This window comes from Lonchura striata, chromosome 1, assembly GCF_050655825.1.
Source record: "Lonchura striata isolate lonStrDom1 chromosome 1, ASM5065582v1, whole genome shotgun sequence".
Classification (NCBI taxonomy): Eukaryota; Metazoa; Chordata; class Aves; order Passeriformes; family Estrildidae; genus Lonchura; species Lonchura striata.
The window spans coordinates 26,662,303-26,687,341 of NC_140703.1; the positions used below are offsets into that span (position 1 = coordinate 26,662,303).

Genomic DNA, 25,039 nt, shown 5'->3' on the forward strand with positions numbered 1-25,039 from the left:
TGAACTATAAAAGCACCACCTTCTCAAGTTCTACCCCAGTCCTGTCTCTGAGACTTTGGGTGCTTTAAATTGAAAGATGAGTGAGTGCAGCCTGTGACCCGCAGCCACCAAAGTGCTCCGTAGAGCCCAGACCAGATCCAAGGCAAGTGTTTTCCCTTGTGAGCTTCTCTGCTCCAGAAACATGAACATCATTCTGAACATCATCCTCTTTGTGTCCCCTTCAGGGACAAGGCTCTACTTTCTTTCACCTGGCCTGCAAAGGCAACATAAACAGTAGTGATGTTTTTTATTTTCTGTTTAACTGCTGGAGCTGTTGGAGCTTCAGGGTGGTAGAGGACACTGTGGTTGACCACCAGCTTAAGAGAAACAGGGTGACAGACAGAAGGGAGGGTCACAAAACAGGTGAAGTGAGTATGGATTTATTGAGAAGGCTCACTAGAAATATCTAAATGGTTTTAGCTTAATTGTCTTCTACCTCTCTTTGCAGCCACTGTAATGAGTGAATAACATCCATCCCTCAGCCTGACTGTCATCTTCTTTTAATCTAGGCACCATAAAATAGAGGGGAATTTTCCTACATATTGGAGGATCTTGTAGAGGAAAGGGTGGAAACCCCATTGTTAGAAGATTTGAAACTGGAGAGCTGAAACCATGCTAGTTACACCCTGGGGAGCAATCCTGCATAGGCCTTCAGAGGGATGAATTAACCTTTTATTTCTCAAGGATGTTTTACCCACCATCACCACAGTCATCCTGGGAGAATAAAGGAACTCTGTTTGTTTCCTCACCTTGAAGACAGGTTGTGCTAGCAGGTGCCATCCTCTAGCCAGGTGTCTTCACACCATTTAACTGGGTTTAAAAAAGCTGTTCTGTGTGCTAAATTGCTTCCTCACTTCCCAAAGCGTGAAAGCCTTTTCGCTCTTTCACGTGTCCATGCTTCGCTCCTTCTGGGGAGACAGCTGGTCTTTTTTTTTAAATACATTCTGCTCCTTAAATGCTGTCTCTGAGACAAATCAGGTCATGTGGAGCCAAGCCCGTGAAAAAGGATGAGGTGACTCAATCCTGGGAAATCACTAGGAGCTGAATGCCTAAATTTCTTTGTGAGTCCCAGTGGCCTTGAGTAACATCAGTAAGAACATACATTGTGTTCTAGTCAGGAACAGAGCATAGGCTGAGATGCCTCTTAACCTAACAAATAGCACTAGTATTTGGGTGATTCAGCACTAGTTCCCTAAATAACTGAAGGAAAGGTTTCCACATGTACTTCAGCACAGGTGTAATGAGAAAAGAATGACTCTGGGCCCTTATTCCTTTGTGTGGAGAACACAGTTGTTTGTTTAGGTTTTTTTTTCCCCCAGTAATAATCAAGTATCATATTTCCCTTGGGTGACATGGGTGAAGTGTGTTATTGATAACTGTCAATGGTCCTATGGATGTCCAAGCTCTGGCCAGTATTGAAGCCCTGTCTGGTGAAAGGTGTATAAGTCCTAAATCTGGGCTCCCAGCACACCATTTCCAAAATACTGGGAGATGGCCACATGTACCAAAGGGCTATGAGGTTTGGTGTCATGTTGAAGAGGAGCTCCTAACTAAGGACAGAAAGGAGCAAGACACCAGGGTGATGGCTGAGCATATCACAGCCTGATGCTAGGATAAATGTTAAGGAGGGCAGAGAAATACCAGGAAAAGGAGAGCTAGAGAGAGAAGCAGAAGAAGCTGTGTAATATTCAAATATATTTCAGTGAAACAGTAAGTTCTTTCTTGGTCTCTCCACCCCAGCATTCAGAATACAAAACAATGTGATAATTTTTTCCAAGGAAGGGCAATGAGGTACACCATGAGAGACAAGTGAGACAAGTGGATTAACAGCAAACAAGGACCAAAGCACTCAGTTGTCTCCTTTCTTTGCCTATATGTGGCTGCAAACACGTGGAGCATCTAGGAAACACCTAGGTTCTCCATTTCTCCTTTCCTGAAGTACCATGACAGGAGATATTTAAAAGGGTCTGGAGTTTATAGGAATACTTCCTTAATTCTTTTCCATAATTTGACACACCCCTGCCCCCGCCTCCAATAAGCTGTGAGTTTGGAGATGGAAGGTGTAAAAGCAGCCAGAGATTAGAAATCTTCTTGTCATGGCTCCAGGAAATTTCTACATTCCTGGTACCTGAGAATTAACCTCTGCCCTATTTGTGATTTAACATTAATTTATCTCCTACTCTCTCATCTACATGATAGCAAGGAAATTTTCACTTACAGGAACAGTCTGCATGGGAAGGGATGTCCTAGAAACCTGGAGGTTTGGCAGACAAGCAGATGGGGATGGTGAGAGGATCATCCCTCCAGGACTGGAAAGATGCTGTGGGCTGTGTAGATAGAGACATAAATGTGTGTTTCATAAAGGAAGAGCTTTGCACGCTGACTTCATTGGGTGTGTGAGGATAGTCTAAATAAACAAATGGACATGTTTGACTGTGTCCTTTTATGGATCTGTTTAGCTCTTCACCCACTCCCTCAGTGATACCATTTTGCCATTACAGGATCTATGATCTATTTAAACCTAAATGAAACAGAGGACATTTGCTCTATGTAAAATGGCAATACATTACATGTACCCTAACAGTATCATGAATATCTCAGTATTAAGTATTGGTGTGAGTTTACACATAAATGTGTAAATGAAGGGGAGGGAGGTGATGGAATACTAATATCTGAAACTTATCCCTGCCAGACCTGATTCCTGACAGAGAACTCTAGATTCCATGCAAACACTAGTAACAAGAGTCACTTTATTCTAGCCACAATACTACAGCCAAGATGTCATGAATGCTTGGAGATAGATAAGACAGACAGATTTCTTGTTTTCCACTGAGATGGTTTTGAATGTATCCTGGCAGGGCTTACTCACCCTTTGAGCTTTCCAAGGAAGACAAATTGCTTTCCAGGAGCTTCTGCTGTGTACAGGTTATTTTTGAGTGCTTCCTTAATTAAGGTTTATCTGCTGTGCACATAATCCACGGATGAAAAGCCCTTGGGGCTTTTCCTTTTGTGTGAACAGAAGTTTCCCCCTGAACAACCTTTTTCTCACCCAACCCATTGTTATACAACATGACACACATTCTTTATGGATACCGTGTCCTACCCCAGAAGTAGCTTCAGGCCAGTAGTCTGAAAAAAAAAGTAATTTCAAATGCCTGGGATGCTTTACTGGGGAAGGACTGAATGGAAACAAGATTCCTGAGGGCCACAGTGGGCAAAGACAAACTATTCATACATTTCTTTCATACAGGATCTTGAACTCCACCTCTGCCCCAGTCTCCTATTTCTTATCTTTTGTATCTGAAATTATGCTGAAAGAACCCTGCTGGGAATACACTTTGCAGTTGCACAACTTGAGATCTGGCAAGGACTCAGTTAGATGTCATCCTAACTGGGAGAAGAGGACAATGATGTCACTGGAATAGCAAAGGAGCCTTTTAGCTCTGCTATGCTATAGGTGCAGGTGAGAGGTTTTGGTCTGACCTCTCTGGAGAGAAGTGCTCTCCCATCCCCTGCCAGGTCAGGGGCTGACAGGGATACAGGGCTACCCCTGTGTCTTACTGTACCCTGGACTCTGGCTGACAGGGGAAGGAGATAAGCTTTTACAGGGCTGCATAGACTAGGTAACAGGGCAGCTCCTCTGGAGTCAGCCCACGACCCGTAATAGCTGTCTTGGTTGGTGTAGGGACTATGTGGCATGTGAGAGCTACAAAGCCAGTGACAAGAGAGATCTCCCTTCAGTCAGTGTTTTTCTTATTTGTCCAGGGATTAACAATTAGGTCACATTCATTAATGGTTTCACAGGAATCAGGCAGGGGGACTGGACCCTTAAGGCCTCATAGTTATGTCTAAATTGTCTTTCCAGTCTCCCAGTCTTGCTGCTGTTTGAGACTAGCCTCAGTCCTTGGGGAGAAGGAATCAAAGCTACAGCATTTAAGTGTCCTACAGTTTTCTGAAGGAGTACCAGTCTATTTTCATGTTGCTGTGGCTACGGTGTAATGCTGGCACATCCAAGATCTCCTTAAACCAACTAGTTCAGGTATTAGCAGTTAGGTTGCCACAGCAACACAGGACTTACTGCAAGCTGCAAAACTTGTCTAAGGAACAGGATGGATGAGCCTGTGTGGAGCTCTGCACTATCTGGCTAGTTTAAACATGCTTCAAACTTGTTTCCACCTCCTTGTGCTGAAGTAGGCTGAAAGGCTTACCCAGATGCTGAGTAACAGTGTTGAGCTAGCTATGCAAGACACACAAGAATGGTTGCAGCCTGCTGGTGCCTGTATTGTCTTTCCATGTAACCATCACCTACTCTCTGACAAGCTGAGAGAAACATGAAAAGCCCACTTCCATACTGTGTCATTTAATGCATTCGAGGGAGTGTTGACATAATGTTTACCCTGTGATTGGTGCAACAACCATTTTGTCCCTGGGCACGGTCAGGAGCAGAAAAACTCCTTGAGCAGAATTCTGTGTATAAATACCATTTACATATTCATTCACAGCCTTTTTCACCCCCTACATAAGCATCCTGTGCCTCCTCCCATCTCACTTCCCACTGTATACAGACCCATCCACATCCCTGCACAGCTGTGTGTGGTGGCAATTTTCCGTGATGATTTGGGGCTCCTCACTCCTTGGCCACCATAGCCACTTAAGGAAAGATAAGCACCAGTGCTGGGGTGAGGCATCTGTGCTCACTGGAGACCAAGGGGGACAGAGGGGGTACCACTTCTGGCATGGCAGTGGACACCACATTGGTTCCCTGGCTGAGCATCACTCCCATGTGTGCTTGACCCTTTCTTGTGCTGTAGAAAGTCTGTTTCCCAGGAATTGCTGCTGCTGTTGCCACTCTTCTTTCCCCCTCTCCACAATCATGATGTTACCAGTGCCACACTTTCACGTTGCAGTGGCTTCTTCTCCCTTCTTCCTGCCACACCTTGACTGAACACGTTTGTAGGTTGTCCCCTCTTTCTTCTAGTCTGGAGCCTTTTCCCAGATGGCACATCCCAGTTGCAATGGCCAAAGGAGTGTTTCCCTCTTTCCATGCAGGAATAAATGCTTCTATCTTCCCCAGTCAGCTTGTTTTCTTTGTTTTGTGACCTGAGTCAGTGTTGGAAACCAGGTGCAGACAGCAAAGAGGCCAGTGTCTCTGCTTCCAAGGAGGCCTTTTGAATGCTTCCCCATGGGACTATTAATAGAACAGTGTCCTTTCATCAATATGCTGCTGAGCTGTTACTTGCCCAAGGCCTGCTAAATTATTGGGGTGAAGCATGGTCTGTCCTGTTGATTCAGTTAAGGTTTATAAGCTGAGCATTATCTCTCTGAAGCAGACCAGCATGAGACACAGGCTCTGTTTTGGTCCCATTTAAGACTTTAATGCATGATTTAAGTGTAAAAAACACAGGGAATGCCTGTTCTTTGTTAGAAGGTTGAATTCCCCTCCCGCCCCCCCCAATAGTCAGAGAAATAATAATAGCTGAAATTGGAAAGAGTGATAATAATCTGCCTATTAATCCTTCAGTGAAGCCATGAGTGGAGAGCAAAGGCAAAGCACTTGGAGTGCTTGTGGGCAGGAGTTTGTGAGGAGTACATCCTGTGAATATCTGTGCGTGTCTGACAGCACGGAGCTGGGGCGGGGTGCAGCAATCCTATTCTTTGCTGGCAATCCCGAGCCAAAAAGCTATAAAAGACAAAGCACTTGGTGTCATTAGAGTCACACACCTGCGAAACAAGGTGTCGTTAAGAAGAAACACCGACTTGAAAGCAGAGGTGGATTTGGAAGGATTGTGAAAATCTCCCTCAGGAGAGTGTTTTGAAAATGAGTAGGGGAAAAAAATTGGTGTATTTCAAAATGAATGGGAAAATAAATCATGGGAATAGAGACTAGCCAGCTGGTGAAGGCCTTTCCACACAGCCAAGATGCTTTCAGCACTGCTGACAGAGATGATGAGGTGCTTTAATTTCTATTACAAACCTCTGGCTGGAGGTTTGGCTAGAGACCTATGTTCTGTCCATCCTTAGGATGAAATTAGGGCTTCCTGGCTCCAAACCCATACCAAATGGAAAGGCTGTTTTGAAACTTTTCAGTGGTTAGAAGGAGAGGAAAATGGGATATTCTCAATAAAATTAGACCATCTGCTACACCTGAAGATATCTAAACTTATCTCCCTCTTTTCTTCCTCTGCTCTCCTCCCTCGTTTTTCTTCAAAGGTTGAAAAAAATGAGGATGGAGACCAAAAGATTGAGCAAGATGGCATCAAACCAGAAGACAAAGCTCATAAGGCAGCCACCAAAATCCAGGCCAGCTTCCGCGGACACATAACAAGGAAAAAGCTCAAGGGAGAGAAGAAGGGAGATGCCCCAGCATCTGAGACTGATGCTGCCGACAAGAAGGAGGAAGGCCCTGCTGGCGGAGCGGCCGAGAACAAAGAAAGCGAAGCTCCTGCTGCCACAGAAGCAGCCGCCGCTGACAGTGCCCAGCAGGAGGAGGGCAGCAAAGACAGCAGCGTGCCAGCGGAGGAGAAAAAAGGAGATGGAGCCGCCGACACGGGCTCAGAGCAGCCAGCCCCACAGGCTGCCACTCCTGCTGCCTCCTCAGAGGAAAAGACCGCTGCTGCCGCCACCCCCGAAAGGGAAAGTGCCACTAAAGCTTCCACTGAGAACTCGCCGTCCTTGAAGGCTGACGAAGCCCAAGACAAAGAGGAGCCTAAACAAGCCGACGTGCCTGCTGCTGACACCACTGCCACCACCACCCCTGCTGCAGAGGATGCTACTGCCAAGGCAACAGCGCAACCCCAAATGGAGACAGTGGAGAGCAGCCAAAGCGAAGAGAAGACAGGTGAGTGCCTCGCTGCGGAATGGGCCTCTCCAGAAATGGATACCTCCCTCGGTCTCCTGCGAGCAAGAGCTGGTGTGGGAACTAGATAAGAGACAACAAGGGAATCGTTGCTAGTTTTTGGGGGTGTGGGAGATTAATTTCTTGCTTAACACCCTCTTTCTTGCTTCCAGTCAGCTTTTAGAAATATTGCAGCTCCTGCTGAGGTTCCTGTTCCTCTAGATGGAGGTGTCATCAGCCCTTTTTTCTGTGGTGACAGGAGAGTGTTTGCCAGCTGGTAGGCTTGGAGGTAGAGCTCCCCAAGCTCTGCATATGCTGAAGATAGTGATGAACCTTTTCAGTCACACTAACACAGACAACTCCAGTGGTGGGGCAACTTGGCCAGGTTATTGGAGGCTTCCAGCTTTAGCTGAAAGTGTCACAAGACAAAAGCATTCTCATACTGCAGGAAACCTTGCTGGTGGCATGGTCATGGAGACAAAAGGGTCTTTATTCCATCTACTTGTGTATGGATGAGATTCTTAGTACACCCACATCCTCGTCAGGAACATCTTATTATAAGCAGTTTCATCCACACCCATACTTACAGGGTTTCTACTTAGAGTACCCCATACCAGCATGAAGCTTTTAGCTGTGTCAGCTAATTCAGACATGAATAGCAAGAGAATCATACAGGGAAAGGAAATATTAATGGCCCTGACAGCTCAGTGAGTGAGGACAAAAGAGAGGAAGAAGTCCTCTAGGAGGTGAAGAAGTCCTCTAGAGAGGAGAAGTCACTCTAGGAGGTGTTTTCAATTCCTCAGTGTTGACTGAATGCAAGTCTGCTTAACCTGTTCCCCTGGGAAGGGGTGAAGAGTTCTGAGAGGCAAAAGTGGGAATTTATTGACAAACCTATAATGTTTACAAACCATAAAGAAGAATTTATTATAAACTGTGATACTGAGCTGAGTAGAAAATGAATCAAAGATCTGAGGATATTTTTCTCTTTTTTCTTGACCTTTCTTATTTTATCAAAGAAATAGAATCTAAACAAAAAAATAGAAAAGGTAACATTGGAGGTAAGTCTGTGTGAAACTCAATTATGAGGCAGTACCAAGCAAAACTGAACCCACATTCATGAACTAATCTGTTGTACAGGGCAGCCTGCATTCATTAGCTTGTTGGGGGAAAATGCTGCTTATCACCTTGATGGTCATAAACAGCCTGATGTAAATTCTAGAGTGCCTCAGCACCCAGTCTTGTACTTACAGATGTTTCTCCATAATTTCATTTGTCCCACTACTCCTCCACAAATTGCACCTCCCACTCTCCAGTTAGGCTTCCAAGCTTCATAGCTAACCTGGGGCTTCAGGCAATTCTATTCCTGCTTAACAAAAGTGGACAGATAGGGAAGAACATATACCCAAAAGGACAGATTAAATACTGGGAAAGGAACTAATGCTGGACATTTGTGATTTAAGGGATGGTCAAGGGGAGTAGCCTTCAAGAACATGAGTCTAAACTGATTTTTCATAACTACAAAGGGCTGCTGGATTTACTTCTACTTATTTAAAAGTTTCTAGAAATAAGCCTTGAAATTGAATTGTCTAGGTTTGCTTTTTGTTGTCCAAGTCTCCAGCTATTTCTTCTTACTTTATATGATGAGTTAGGTGGCAACATAAAAGTCATGTTATTAGTGAAATATAAGTTGCTATGTTGCATGCTGTACTTATGTTGGTTTTATACTTGGGAAAAGCATAAACATCAATGGCAAGAATAGGGCAGTGTGAATCAGTGTTTTGGGGTCCTCTTTACACAGGATAATGAATGTTAATTCCCTATTATTTATTACCTGGGATGCCTTATTCCTAAGCAATAATGATTCTGCTTTGAATTGACATTCCATTTTTGTTTAGATTAATCTGCTGTAATGGATAGAGGAAGGACATTTATAGTTGCAAGCTATTTGATTTTAATTTTAATTTTAATTTATTTTACCTGTTTTGAGTTGTCACACATGGAAAAATGACATGAGTCATTTCTATGCAATATTCTGAATAATTTTCAGATATCCTCCCCATGCTCTTGTTGGTTTTAACATAATTTAAAGTGGCCAACCATTAATGGACACATCATTTGAAGTGGCTATTTAAAATGCACAATTTAATATGCATTTGCATATGATACTATCACTTATGTAAACAACTAGCCAACAGAGGAAGCTGGAAAATCTACAATCAAATATATATTTAAAAATGAGTTTTCAGTGATCGAGTGTTCAAGACCAGTATGTGCATCCATTTATACTTATTCAGTATGCATGCAGTAATACTCAAGCTTAGCAATGTTTGCAGAAAGCAAACATGGAAGGTGTGTGGCCAGAGTCAAGCTGATAGCCTCTTTAAAATGTTAATGAATATAGATTTTTCTTGGATTCCTATTCCAGTATGATATCAGCCTTCCAGTCACAAATCTGAACAGCTGGCTAAGTGACCCCAGAGTCATCCAAGAAAGAAATGCAGAAAAGATTAAATAGGTCTCCTTGTACATCTCTCTGAGGGTTCCAGGCTGTGCTCTGCAATACAGAATATTCCTCTGAAGAGCATCATCACAGGACAAAAGTACCCACAGACAGGAAATATTTCCTGACAGAAAGCCTGTGTTTTGTTTTTACTGTCTTTCTCCTATTAGTCTCTCATATCTTTAAAGCTCTCTGTCTCTCTTATTACTTACTCTTTCCATGGACTTAAACACATTTGCCAGATCTCAACCTTTCTCCCGGTCTTTCCCCGGCAAACACTGCACTGGTGGTTGCTGGTGTGACTGCATTGGTCATTCATGAAAGACGGGACATCTGCCACTTCAGTGCTCCTCCAGCCCAGGGACAGATCCTCTTTCAGCTTCATCTGTCCCCTTGGCCTTCAAAGGTCACCTCATATCGTTTCTGTGATCGAAGACTGGCACACAGGTGTGCAGTGTCAGGCTGCCAAAATTAAATGGAATTGGCTCCTGGCCAGTGTCATCGGTTGGCTGGTTGCCATGGCATGCTTGGCTGCTACTACCTCGAGGCGTGCTGACCGTGCTACTTTAGGGTGGTGATGCTCATCTGCCTTGAATTTTACTACAATGGCTCTGTCATGCTATCTGTTGATACCTTCCCTAGTGCTAGCACTAGGGAAGGCATTTAATTCATACCCAGGGGGTATTTTTGCCTTTATCTAAGGGCAGGACAGAAAAAAGACAGGGTGTGGGGAAAGGAATAACAAACCTGATAAAGAGAAGTGCACAGTTTTAATGCTTAATATTTCTGGAGTGGGGAGTGTTTTTTGTACCAGTCAGTAGTTCCCCTGACAGTCCTCACCTCTCTCCTTGTTATTCAGTTCTATATGCTCTATCTGTCTTCTGGATAATGGCCTAGAAAATGGCTTCAAACAACTTCCTGTATGCAATGGTAGTTGGTCTGGGACCTCAGGCATTCACAGTTATACAGCAGGGCAGTTCCTAAGCTATCCTCTGTGTATGTAAAAGTGAAAAAGAGATGGATTCCATCCAAGAGATGGATGTGGGTAAGGCATGAAATGAGTCAGTGGGCTTTGTTCAATGGCAATGAAGGATTGATGTAAGAAGGACAATCTCTCAAACCTCTTAATATCTTTTGGTAGATGGCAGGAGTGCCAACAAATTGTCTTGTCATCTGAGCATCCTTGTTAAGACTTAGATTTATAGGTATTCTTCTTATGATCCAGCTTTTGGCTCTTTGGTGTTGGTATTACACTTAGATAGGCTCCCTTAGATGCCAGCCTACTCAACAAGACAAAATCCAAAGGTGATGAGGGGAATATATACATTACATATGGATGAGGAAGTGAGACTAGTTCTAGTTGTGGTTGCATTGGCTTAAATCCAGAGAGTCTCCATGAAAGTTACTGGAAAGAGTCTGGTAGTGCAGATGTGAAATGAGATCAGCACCCATCACAGCGACCATAGAAGAAGATGGGCTATGATGTCCTCCCAAGGTGGAGAGAAGGTGAATGTCACACAGTTTAGATTCGTTTTCTATTTCACAAGTTTTCAAGTCTCACTTCCAATTTGAGTTGGCTCTCACATCAAAGAACTCTCAGATTGTCAGGTAAGAATACAAAGCCCAGAAATGTGAAAGAGTAAATTGTGCCTAAGGAAACAAACAGATCTTTTTTTCTTGGGATATGAAGAATGCTTTTCTTGCTTCATGAAATAGCTTTACAATGGAGCAGCTTCACAGCTGAAATGAAAAATCAGCCAGGTGACAAGTGCTTTGAATGTTAGAGCTAGCAGTTCCCCCAGGGCCCTGTATCCTGCAAGCAAGGAGCACTGGGAGGCACCATCTTCCCTTCACTTCCTCAGAGGGAGCAAGTCCCTGTGGATCCTTTTTAATGGTTCACAGTTGAATCAGTTCTTTGTTTTCAGTTCAGTCCCCATATTGATGGAAGGACAATACTTGCTGCACTTTGGGAGCACTGGCTGGATAAAGATTTGGAAAGGGAGACCGTCTATTGTCTTGTAGCAGCCAGAATGTGCAATCTGCACTATGTGAGAGGATTGCAGCTGTGTGACTTGGAATTTCAGTCTTGGCCCACGAGTAGCTGGCACAAGGCAGAACAACCTCATTGCTATTCCTATTTCAAGGGAGCTTATCTCTGCTGTTACACCTGGTAGCCAAGGAAAGCAATTCAAATACAATAGTCTTCCCATGACTGCCCCAGAGGGAACCAGTCTAAGCAAGCATGGCAGCATTTTTTTGTGTGTAGTGCTATTCCAGCAACAAAGTAAAGAGTATATAAATGCAGTTTAGGTTGCCTGACACATGCTGAAGTATAAAGTCTGTGTCTAGTCCCCAGTTGCTCTGAAATTTTAGTCTTTGCATTGTGTCTAAATGGGTATAAACATCACCTATTTCATAGCTGGCTTTGTATTGGTGCAAACAGCCATGTGAGGGGCAGGCTGGAAAGTCACAATTTTCCTACACACAGCCTGACACAGGTGCAGGATTTTCTCCTCTACTGCCGTGCAATACTGTCTCTTGTCCCATGTATGCCTCAGGTCTGCTGTTTCCTAATGAGGTGCAGCTTCCCCTTTAGAGGTGGGAACTGCACTAGTGGGCCAGTGGTGAAGCAGTATTTGACCTTTTTTAATAAGATCATAGGTGACGTATTACATTTAATGATTTAATAAAATCATAGGTGACAGTAAAAATATTTACTGATGAAAGGGTGTGGGCCAACTATGGAAAAGGCCTCTTCAGGAGAGCAGGGTAACCACTCCTTCGTACCTAAGAGGTACCAGTTCTTCTGGAACCTCAGTAAGGACTGCATGGACACTCAAGGCTGGTTACTGGAGTCACTGGCTTATTTTGTGAAGGCTGCAAATTATAGGAAAGGTGACAGCAATCTTTCACTCCTTCTGGCTGGCAAGTACAGCTGTTGCTCTTCCAAACCACACACACAGGTGACATTGTTTAGAGCAGTGCCTGCCTGTGTCACAGTGTGTACCATGTTGTACAGTAGTCACTCACGATAACACATGGTTCTCTACAGCCAAGACCAGTGGTTGAACTCCACCTAGATTTTGCTCTAAATCACTCTCATTGCAATTGTTTCCACAGTGGCTCACTGCATCTGCATTCAGATCATCATGAGAAAATGCTCCATGGGAAGAAGGCTTTCTGTCAAAAATGATAAACAAAATTTCTGCTGAGAAGGGCTCAAATAGCAGACCTGTGGACTGTCTAGACAGACAGTCTATGAAATTTAAGTGATGGCTGTTTGCCGTAGATGCCAGAAGTGCTCTGCACCACTGCCAGTGTAATCTCTTTACACTAGGATCAAGTAGACTGGACTTTTCAGATAGATATGAGCTTGCAGAGTGTCAGCTGGAATTTACAGCTCCAGGGAGCTGAAACTCAGAAGTAGAAATACTGACTCTGTGGTACAGATGACTGCCACCTGCAGAGGAAAAGGATTTGTAAAGTTCACCAGGTCAGCACAGTCAGATTAGTTAGACATTCCTCAAGAGCTGTTTAATAGGTGCATTAATACTAGATTATCAATGTCAGTGCAGCGATCATTTCCAGTCTCTGTGGAAATGTCATAGACTCTGGAAAGGTGAAGTTGCACTCACAAGGATCCATGCAAATAACTGGTGGAGGAACACAGAAATTTCCAAGCTAGGTCAGAGCTAACATCCATTTATTGTACTGCTCTCTGTGGCTAGCACAAAGCACTGCTATGGGCAGATCTAGTGTAAACTACTTCTCTGCTGCTGGGACTCACCCCTGTCTTCTACTGTCTGAGATCTGGCTTAACAGGTAAAGCATGGTGTATTCTCTCTTTTGATGCTAATATAACTATGGTGGTGTATAGCATACATATTTGTGTGTGTATGCACACAAAATATCTGATTAAATATCAACAGCTTTCCCAACTCCAACCAGCTGTACAATGGCCATAAAGTTCAGTGACAAATTGGCCACCATTGCCTTAAATATTTTTCTGCACTTGTGCTATGTCACAGAAATAGCAAAAGCTTGTGATAGCCCTACTTCATGCCTTTGATTATGGTATATAGCATCATACAGTATGCATTTATGCACAGAGGGCATAGTCTCATAGCCCTCGCAGTTCATCTCCTTCCTGAAGAAAACGCAAACAGTGCTTTCAACTGCTTTTTATATGAAATTATTCCCATGCTTTTTAGAAACTCTGTCACTTTTCTCTGCACTCCCTTCAAATCTGCAAATCTGTTTCATGAGATGGAATGACAGATACTCTTCACATTGGTCCAAAAAAAGCTGTAACTGTTTACCTGTTTCCAAAAGGGCATTACTTCTTCTGTTTTGTTCCTCATCCCAGTCCTTGTGCACACCAACCTCTTTCCTTTTTGCAGACAGCTACTGTATGAGCACAGAGGACTGCAATGACTCTTTTTGTAAAGACACTACTGAAATATTTTATTTAGACATATGATGATCTGTGAGACTGGGCAATGGCCAAGAGAACCAAACAAAATGTAAGCAGCGACAGAAGGCTTACAAGTCAAGTCACTGGCATCAGCTCTGTAGGATAGTTTCCACTTCCAGTTCTGGACCTCCAATAGACCTGTGAAAGACTATATTACACAAGCTCAATTTGAACAGGTTTCTAGACACAGTATTTCTGAAGACTACATTCATGCTGCAAGCTTGATTTAAAGAAGGCCTTCCTCATTTCCTAGCTTTCCTCTCTGGGTACCATTCAGGAAGAAAATAGACAAGATATTAAAAATAATGTGTCTGGGAAACCCAAATGTTAGAGACTACTGCTGTAGTTTTCTTTGCTGTTCTTTGAAGGAGAATCTGGTCTGGTTTTGCAGGTTACTAGAACTGTGACTTCTTTCCTACTTCTGTGTTCCCTGCCAAAGTCTCCCTTTAGCTCTAATGGCCTGTACCATTTAAGAGCCTTGGTTATATCATCACCAAATGTGAATTGGTGAAATGTTTCTTTTTTCTTTCTGTATCCTTAGCTACATCAGTGTCATCATGGAACACTGGAAGAGAATGGAAAATCTCAGCTGAAGTCCTGGCAGTCAGGAGTCCACCTTGGACACCTACCCTTCACTGTAGTGTAGTCAGGAAAAAGAGCTATGGAAAGCTGGACAGGGTCCAGGGATATAAAGAAAAATGCTGTTCCCCTAATGACCAGAAAAGTGAGACTCAGTGCTTCATGCAAATAAGTCTTAGATAAAGGTCATAAGGTCCCAATTAGCCAGTGTTCAAAGAACCACAGACTTCCCAGCTGTACCTTGAGGCAATAGCAAATGAGTCCTCCTTTCATTATGAAAGAAATCAGAAGGTGGAAGACACTATTCAAACTCTCCATCTTCCTTCAGCAAAACATAGTAATTGGTAATGCTAGTAATGATAACTGGACATTACCTGTAACCTCCAGGGCTTAATGAAGAAGAAAATCTCTCTGACATTTAGAAGAGCATCCAAATCCCAATGCTGGAGTGGGTGCAGTGGCACAGAACCGTATCTGATAATGCATTGCAGGTAAAGGGAAAGGGTTAGGAGAGCAGGAACAAGAGCTGTGACCATTTTGCAGGAGCATTCCTCAGTGCTGCTGACTTTGACAAAACTGTCTTTGCAGCTCTGAAAAATATTTCAAAGACTTTACTTAATAACCTCTTGAAGAGATGGAAGATGGAATAAAGTAAAAGTAATTTAAAGTTGGGGTGGTGGCAAGTACTTGTAAAACACTCTTTGATGTTCTTAAAAGCTTGGGGCACACATTGATTTGGAAATTATACAAGCCTGTAACAGGGAGTTGTGAATGCAAGCTTGTGTGGACTGAGTCCATAACAGTCTAGTTTCTAAATGAATATGGGACTCCATTCCCTCACTGGGTGTAGGGTTAGAAGAAAAAAAAAGGAGGATAGGTATTCCAGTTTAGACATCCTGTGTTACCTATTCTGCTTATGCAAGGCTAGGATTTCCCCTGTGCTTTCAGCCTCAGTGTCACAAACTGTTCAGAATAACCTCTGATCATTGGTGCTGAAACAAGGAATATGTCACAGGAGACCAAACCCTGGGACTGGGTTTTCCCTGCTTCAGAAATATTTGTGAGTTGAAGGAGTCTGTCTTAATCTTAGATGTGCTCACAAATGGTCTCTATATTTGTCCTCTGGAAGGAACTCAGTGCAATCTTGCAACACTGGTCCTCTGCTTTCCCTTGTTGTCAGAAGAGATCTGATCTGATCTGATCTGATCTGATCTGATCTGATCAGAGGGCTGCTGTGAGTTTATCTTCAGTAGGACTGCTACAGTTCATAGGAGCAGCAATTCTATCTGGCCCTTTGTCTGCATTCACAGACCATTATTCAACTGGTACACCAGGGATCCAGGTGGTGAAAGGAGGTAACTTCTTTATTGCCAAACAGTGAGGAGGCATGAGTGTCACCTTGATCTTGCAACTCTCTTCAAACACTGCAAACAGTTTTGGCACCTGCCTTTAAGCTTATCTTTGGGGTTGAAGATGTTTTTTCACAAAGCCATCCCAGCACTATTGCTAAGCCTTTGTTGGGAGACTTAGCAATATGGTGCCTGCTTGGACTAAACTCGACCTTTTGCCCATGGCACATCCTCTCCCAAACACAGCTGAGGTCCACCAGGAAGGCACAGTGAGGAAATGCACAGCACTGCTGCTGAGCAGCAGACTTTTGTCTCCAGAGACACTAACCCAACACTGTTCACCGCACTCCATAAAGACACAGAAAATGAGAAAGAAAATGGTTTTTTGTGCCTCAAGATAGAAACCTTTTTCATTGCTGAAGCCAAATGACTGTGAGAAAGATGGATGGAGTCACTGATTTTTACATCAGGGAAGAAAAACAAAATTCCAGATGCTCCTAACTGATGTAGCATGCAGCTACTTCTTGGCCTCATTTCTAGCAAAAGACATAGACATGGTTCTGCCAAACAGAAGAGATAAACCTGATCACAGTTCAAACCACAACTGTGCAGGGCTTCTGAGTCCTAATAGACTGGAATTTTTCTGGGATAATATTTTTTTTTATTAAAGGACCATTTAATTAATCAAACCCAAACATATTATATGCCATTACCAGCAATTATGGTGATTTGTATGGGATTTGTAGAATGAAGTAGTAAAAAAATCTTTGCTTGCTTTTAGGGTAGCTAGTATGTGAGGGTGAAGTCCTCCCTGAATGGGACAGAAGACAGGGGGGGCATTATGCTAGGAAGCTGAAATCCAGTGAGCTTTGCAAGCAAGCCATTGGGCTGCTGGACACATTTTCCTCTGATCCCTCATGCTGGAGCTATTCCACTTTGTATAAATTATTTACTGTTTGCTGGAGCCAGGATGTGGCATTTGGACTCCCCTGTTCCAGATGAGTGCCCTCACCACTGGTCTACAGAGTAAATGTTTTCCTCTGGCCCAATAAATATTTAATGGTTTATGGAAGTGGAACAGTTCCAGCAGGAGAGGAAGAGTAAGAGAGACATGTTCATTCACATGGATACCTCACAACATTGCCCTGTGACCAGCAGGCAAGACCCAAGCCAAGGAACTTTGTAGCAAATAAAATCAGCAGGACAAGACAATAAGGGCACAAAATGGTGAGATGCCACTTCCTATGCCTCAGTGCAATTTCACAGCAATGTCAGAGCAGCACAGGCCTGATGAGTTCATACCTCATATCAGGCCCTCTTCTTGTGACCACTGTTGTCAAAATTACAGTGCTCAATCCAAAGTTATGGGTTGCTCCACCTTGGCCAAAAACTTACAAACTCTGCACATGGAAGCTGTGGTAACTGGTAGCTTCTGTAGACCTGTGCAGAGCTGGGCTTCAAGGCAGACTTTGGCTGCACACGAGATGGTGGAGAAGCAGCTACTGCTTAGTCCCACAGCTGAGTCAGGGCCAAGGAAAATGTCCTTTGAGGAGGAAAAGAAGCCTTGTCATTGCAGACTAGCTCAGCAAAGGGCTGTCTTAGCTCCCTGTAAGGGTACTTTTTTCACCATCGTGGACAGTGCTGAGGAACTGTTGACAACCTAGACATTCCTGATGCTCCAGAGTGTGGGAATCCAGGGCTTCCCTCTGGCTGCCCTGGAAGGCCTGGGACCCTGGCAGGGAGTCAGGAACCCCCCTGTACAGAGCCCCCAGAGACACTGCCTCTGATCTCTGTCCATGGAAAAGAGTTTTCAGTCTTACAGGACGAACTACAAGCTCTGAGTGTTTGATATAAGTAATAATTAAGTGTGGCATGGGTGCAAAAGTCTAATTTTAGGATTCGAGATTAGGGGTCCAAAGGGGACAAGATGGAGGAAATTGGATGTGCCTTGTCCTTTTTCTCCTTCTTCATGCCCTCCATGTTTCACTGTAGTGTTGGCATTTTTCTATTGGTTTAGGCTGGGGACACGCTGTTCAACGTAGGTGACAGATATTGGCACATTATTGTAAATACAGCACAGGTAGTTTCTGGTATACAATGTTTGTAACATTCCACTGAGGGCAGAGCCCCACACGCTGCCCTGCAGGACAGACCTGTTAGAGAACATGTTAGAGACAAGCAAGAATAAACAACCTTGAAAACCAGCACAGATAAATTATGGCTTCTTCTTTGGCAACGGGGCAGAAAGACAGAGACTTTTTACAATCTCGGAATCATCAATACCACAGATTCTGACACAGAGAGGTGGTGCATCCTGGCTATGGCACAGCTGGCTGTGCACAGGGCATGGGGCTGCCTGGCTGTGCCCCTAGGTGGTCTCCCCAGCATTTGCAGCTGTCCCACGCAGTGCTCTCATGTCACGGCCGAATTCATTATCTGCCTGATGGAATTGTTATTGTGAAAAGCCAATTAAACCGAGATGGCTACTGTGGGACAGCTGCATCGGTTCGCTTGGCGCAGCACTCAGAGAGTTCAGAGAGTCAATAGTCCCTGTCCAACTGGGAGAAACAGCTCTCAAATCTGGTCAAAAAAATGAAATGAATCTGAGCCTGCCAAATTTGAGTTAAAATCAGAGTTACTGATGCAAGCTCCTGCCACCTTCGCAGAGAAGACTGGTGCTGGCAGTAAAAGCACTCATGAGAGGTTTTCCAGACAGCTCCTTCCTTCCTTCCTGCTATACAACTTGACTCTTTGAAAATGGACAGTGCCAGGCTCAGGGCTGCTCTATACCTTTGTTTCCATGGAGCTGACCACTTACTGGGCAAGCATAACACACCTCTGGTCACAGAGATTTATTGGGGCAGAAGGGATGACTACACAGCCCAACCCCTCACCTTAAGAAGTCAAACCAGGAGGATCTGGCCCGTATATAATCTGGGGAAAGTGCCCAGCTGCCTACCCAGTTTTGCAGGACACATGCTGTGACTCCTGATCTTTCCATCCTCAGGAAAGCAGTTGTTAAGCAGTCCAGACAAGGGATTTCAAGAAGAGGGGAAAATTGCTCTGCACCACAAATGCCACTGTGATGTCTGAAAATGAGGTTTTTCCCACGAGTGTTTGTAGTTCAAAACGCCTTTCCCACATCTGGGCTCTCAAGCCTCCTCCTGATGAAATGAAAAGCAAAGGCTTCCAGGAGTTTTCCTGTGTACAGTGTGAAGCCTCAACTGCCTTCTGGAGAGCAGTGTCTGTGTTTTATCCTGCACAAAACACATTGGGATTCTATGGGTGCGCACCAGCCGTGCGTTTGAGAAATACTAGTAATTTCTTTGATGCAAAGAGCTGGTGGTGTTGATGTTGCAGCTGCTGGGGACAGTTATCAAAAGATGGCTGTGGAAAGCCTGACAACAGGCATTTAATAATTTTAGCACCCAATTTGCAGAGCCTTGGTGTTTGATGGTGGATGGAAACAAACTAACGATCTCTAAATGAAATTTCTCCTTCATTTAAACTCTAAATGGGAGGATTGCAAAGGGAAGAAAAAGAGACATTTTATATCCTCCCCTTGATTGTAATTCCCTGACTTCAGCTAGATCAATATCATTTCTGCTGGAGATGGAGGCTGCCTCTGGTTTCCATGGCAATGTGGTTATTGGAGGCTTGCAGGCTCCATGAATCCTCAATTTATCAGTCTTCTAGGCTCTAATAACAGAGACCAGCAGTCAGGCAGCTTATGAATGGCACATGTCTTTTGGGCCGGGGGAAGGGAGGCAGGAGCATGGTTTGTAGTAAGGGCTGCAGCAATTTGTTTTCCTACCACTGACAGCTGAAGGGGGAGGAGTACAAGAGGAGGAGCAGCACTTTAATTCTGGATGCACTGAAGGAATTTCTAGACCATTTTTCTGCAATTACAGAAGATTTCCTCATTTAGTTTCTTTTCCCTAGCCAGTTTTGCTGGGGAAGGGGAGGAGAAGAGCTTCACAGCCAGTCCTTTGTGAGAAGGTCGGAGCTGTAGATGGAGAACCCAAAGGCTCTACTACTCTGCATGTTTCCTTCCTCTTCTTAACCCTCTTTATTTCAGGATCAGCAGTGTGTAAATGCCAGCAGTCTGCCACAGTTTCAGGTTCATTTTTATCCCCCTACTGATCCTGACACCATTGCCAGGCTTCTCAGCAGAGCTGTGAGATGGGCAGACCTCTGAGGACCTGATCTGTCTGTCAAACTTCTGTCACTTGCTGTGCTATTCTCTGTGCATCTGCTTGGCCTCTCCAAATTCAAACCTCCATCCCCAAAGTGCTGTAAGCTTCATTCCCTGAATTAATTACTTTTCTAGGAATGTCCTGGCTGTAGAACAATCTATCTGTCACTTCAATAAAGTTCAATTGGCCTATATCTGTTCAGGGTATTTCAATTTCTTCTTATCTTTTCTCTGATTTCTCCCCCATAATCTCATAGGGCTGTTGCTCTAAAGAAGCTAAAGAATAAATGGATGTGTTTTAGAAAGATCTTGTTCCTCTGTCCCCTCACGTGTACTCTGCTTCTAATTCATCCTCCAGAACTTAAACTATCAAGGGAGAAAAGATGGGTGACACAAAAGAATGCTGTTGCATGAGATGGGGACATCCTGTTTTCCAATACACGTGCCAAGAGCAGCTGTCAACTGTTACATTCCACAGCTGGAAGGAAGTTAAAACCTCTATATTCAAGCTCTTTGAATCATAAGGTATTTAAGGAATTAAAGAGTACCCTTTCTGGTCTGCAGGCTCTATGTGAAATCAACAGGGGCAGGGGAAAAGAGGAGTAAAGAACAACTTAAGGGTAATTTTTCCTAAGGTTTTCCTTAGAGGTGAAGTAATGAGCACAGGAGATAGAGGGGCTGGTAGCTTGGAACCTCTCCTGGAGGGAGCCCTTCTGGTTCATCAAGTCAGCTGAGCACCTGATTGTTTATCAAATCAACTCTGATCCCAGCTGATTGCTGGAGGACCCCCTGCACAAGTCACTTCCCATTTCTCCCCTTCAGGCTCCCTGGCTATGAAGACCATGGAACCTTGGTAGATGTCTGTTGAGGTCACAACACCTCTGATGCTGTTTGGTAGGAGGCCACTCAATGCCAGTGTAAAATATCTGCCTCCAAGGCACTCTCATCCTGAAAGAGCTCTTTTAGCTTGCCTTTGGCCACTGTACTATGCAGCCTCCCCCTGCCCACTGCTTTCTGGTGCAACAGAGCATCCCCACAGAAGCTGCCAGGTGGGAGCACTCTGTCCTCCTGGAGCTGCCTTTGCTTGTAGTGTGACGGTGGCCAAGGGACTGGTCTTGCTAAAGGAGATCTTGCTGTCTGAAAACCTAACCACTCTGGTAGGGCTTCTTCCAGTTGTAGCTGGATTTAAATTTAAAGTTTTGGGTACAGTAGGAAGGGAGTTTAGGACAAAAGTGCTGATGATAGGCAGTGATAAATGAACAGTCAGCAGTAGGCATGTCTTTTTCTCTGCATCCATGGGTGTGGGAAAGAAACAGCAATGGAAGAAAAAAAGAGAGCTGCTTCTTTCCCATTCTCCAGGATGGAGGAATATTTGCAACTGTAGCTCTTAACAGGGTTAACACTTCATATTCACAAGGCACATTCTCCCTTTTCTTTCCCCCCCGTTTTCCTCCATCACTCCCATTTCTCTGGAGACCTCAATGCTCCCTTCCCTCAGCTGAAGTTGGGAGTTTCCTCAGCAACCCGGCAGCTGGTGTCTAGACACTGTGAAAGATGCTTTGCAATGGAGCTGTGAGCCTGATTCCCTTCAACACCCCCTCCCCACTGCTATGCACTCTGAGCATCTCTCCCACCATTTCTTCCCTTTCCCTCTACTGCACACATGGATGCCAGTGCAGGCTTGGATTTCCATGGTGGTGCTGGGGGAAGAAAGGCATGGGGTGAGATGAGAAGGAGTGGAAATCTCTAAGCCACTGGCTCTTCACCCTGACAAAGCACAAAGGCAGCTGGAGCAACAGAACTGTGTCTGGCTGTCCTCTGAGGATTTAGCAGGATCAGAAAAAGAGGCAAATGTCCACGCTTGGGCCAAAGTTACCAGCCATGGGTTTTGCAGAAGTTGTATTTTTTTGGGTCGTTTTCCTCAGTGCTGGGGCAACTGAACCATTCTTACATGGTTCTGGAAAAAGATGAGGTGGTACAGGAATAGGAGGCCCAAGCTACCATGTATTTGGGCCATAATAGCATTTTTATTTCAACCTTAACAGGCTACTTGCTTGCTGCTTTCCAGTAATTACTGTGTGACTTCCCTGGACCTCCTGCCTGCTACTTGCACTGGGGACATTCCTCCCGCCACCTTGTTGTGGAATGTGCCAAGAGTTTGCAGACCTCCTAGGTGCCATGTGCTCACCAGGGCCCCTGGAATCAGTACCATGGGTCTGTCTCTAGTGAGTGAAGGATTCACCAGGGATTTGGGAAAAATCATACAAGTCAGTATCCTGGACCAGACACAGCCAGTTTTATGAAATACTCAATTCCTTAATTTCTCAGTGTTTAGCTGGGGCAGCATAAGTCTACCAGTTTTCAGAAGCAGCAAGTCAGAAAGGTGAAGGATTGTAGCTCTGCGTATGATGCATAACAGGGCTGACTGGAATGGGCTAACATAGATCAGAAAGAGAACTGTGTAAGCAACAGCTATGAACCTGAAGAGTGTCTTGTTTCAGCAGTCTCAGACCTACCATCGTCTGCCTGGAATAGACTTCTGGCTGGCTAGAAGGACAGATGGATCGGGACAGATGAATCAAGCCGTGAAGCCTGGATCCAAATCTGGATCCAAATGTCATTAAAACTAGGAGATGCTCAGGGCAGGGATTTTAAATGAAGCTTTCCAGTGCTCCTTATCCTCAAAAAAAAAAAAAAAAAAAATTAAGTAGAGTCACCTCTGGGTCATGTGAGATCTGCTTATAAGAGGACAGGAAAGCCCAGACTAATATCTGGAAGCAGAGTGATGACTAGATGAGGAACAGGTTTTCAGTTCAATCTCTGCCCAAGCTGTAGCTGGCAAAGGACAGAGAAAGGAGGAAGAATGACAAATGCTATAGAGAGCAGCATCTGAGTAGATTTGGGCAGTACTTCAGTGTGAATGCACAGGAGAGTTCTAGCTGCGCAATCAATATCAGCAATAATTATGCAAACACTGAGAAAGCAGCAAAAGCAATATCTCTGCATCTGTATTAGAATCCCAGGGTGTTGTGCAATTTCTCATCTCTTGGCATTGGCTGTGGTAATTTAAAGATCTGCAGTGGAACAGAGACAAAAAGGAAAACAAAACCCAAGCCACCAGTCACAAAAGAAATGATCATCAGAGAGGTTGCTGCTGCTGTGGTCATAAGCTGATGTCTGCTCTGATTTAATTAATCTTGGCAAGTCAGACGGGAGCTGGGCAGGTCCCAAGAGACAGTGTTTTACCCGGAAATCCACTCAACCTAATTTCACTAATGTAGGGCAGTGGAGAGACTTGGAGAGGAGCCTGCATGCTCACCCATTAGAGCACAGCATCAGCGAAGGCAGCTGGAAGCATCAGCATCCAGCAGCACTGCTGCTCGCATGCCTGCCTCAGCTTCACAGCAACCAGAGCTGCACAGCAACCAGATGTTCCAGGTGTTTTCTGCCCAGCAGGGCTCACAGACATGACTCTCACCCTTTCCAGGAAATAAGTGGAGTGCGGAGGAGCAGGAGCTCTTTAAGACCCCATTGCAGTGAGGCTCTGTATGTCACTTCATGTTGTTACTCTTCCACTATGTTCCCCAGCAGGTGCCAGTTGGAGATGTAGGTATGAAGCCTCTGTTTGACACAGGTCCTTCAGCTGGGAAGCAAACACACATCAGCCTCTCCCACCGTGCAGCTCTACCCTTAAACAATTCTGCAGTAATGGCTTAAGGTTTGTCCAAAGCTGCCCAAAAGGTTTCTCAACTTGACTGCACCATCCAGAGCGCTAAATGGAAGTGAGAACAGTGGCAGCTCAGCTCACAGATGCCTGTCTCTGTGGCAAAATTATCCTGTGCTATAAGATGATCTGGACTGCAGCAAAGACTGAAATAAAAAAGCAAACTAATATCTCAGAGCTAGAAGAATGGGACCACAGGACTGGAGTGACCAGAGGACTGGAATAACCACAAACAGTGCAAGTGATGAATGGTGTGCATTAAAAGAACTGTAAGGGTGGTCATTGCAAGCACAAACTAGGTTGGTTTTGTTGTTAGTTTGAGATTACTTTTTTTATCTTTCTGACCTAGTCATTCTTGCTTTTCTCTTCAGGACTGAATTTGGGTTTTGCCCCTCCTCAAGTTTGTTTATTTTTGCTTTATATTACAGCTCTGCCTCCTCTCCTGCTCTCTTTCCTCCACTCTCTCATTTTGTGAGTTTGGATCTTTCTTTTTGCTTTGTAGCTGGAGTGCTCTAGAACAAATATGAATGTCTCCACCTTGGCTTTCTGCAGGTGTAGATATTCCAAGCCTGCAATTTGTCCTAAAGTAGGCATCCAAATAATACAAGTTAATAGAGTCTCGGAAATCTCCTATTTATTTACACTAATTAGGAAGGAAGGAGAGGATGAGAAGATCAGCTGCAGATGTCTCTCTGTAGATATCTGGAGTTAGGTGGGATGTCCATCCCATTCGACTTCAGCATTCTCATTTCATGATATCACCATGTGCACATTGATGCTGCTTCAGTCCAGGCTCACCTGAAGAAAGAGCTCATTTCTTCCTGCTTGTTCTGTCCCTTGCAAGTGGACACAGGGGCTCTGATCATGCAGGCAGGAGGGGATCTCACAGTGCTGGCATGTTCAGAAGGGAGGCAGCTTTAGACAGGTGAGTTTGGCTACACAGGATTAAATGCCTTTGTTCCTCAAGCAGGGGATGGCCTGAATTCTCAACCACTTTTTTGTCACCTTTGCAACAAAGTACAAAGTTAATGAAAAATGCCCAAACTGTGCAGTTCTGGCTGCATAATGGCATTTGTCCTCTGCAAACCCAAAGGTATGATATCCAAGAGTTTAAAAAAAAAAAAAATGGAAAATCAAGACTAGTATTGGGTAAAAAGCACTGTAAGAGATATCTCCTTGATGTGTGGAATCCCCAGGACAGCTATCTGCTAATCTCTTTGGCGATACCCTGCCCTCCTTTGCTGGGACACTGAACAAGGCTGGAGAAAGCCCAGAAAGCATACTGCAGGAATATCCTACATCAAACAAACTGGTGAGTCAGATAAAATGGCTCACCTCTCCTGA

At 44.4% G+C, this 25,039-nt stretch overlaps 1 protein-coding gene across 1 annotated transcript in view; it reads left to right on the forward strand.

The window, feature by feature from the left end:
- The window catches only part of GAP43 (growth associated protein 43), a 58,275-nt gene that overhangs the window by 23,724 nt on the left and 9,512 nt on the right, over positions 1–25,039 (forward strand). Inside the window, exon 2 of the mRNA XM_077781238.2 lies at positions 6,250–6,877. Coding sequence (XP_077637364.1) covers positions 6,250–6,877 — 628 coding nt within the window. The remainder of the gene's footprint in view (positions 1–6,249; positions 6,878–25,039) is intronic.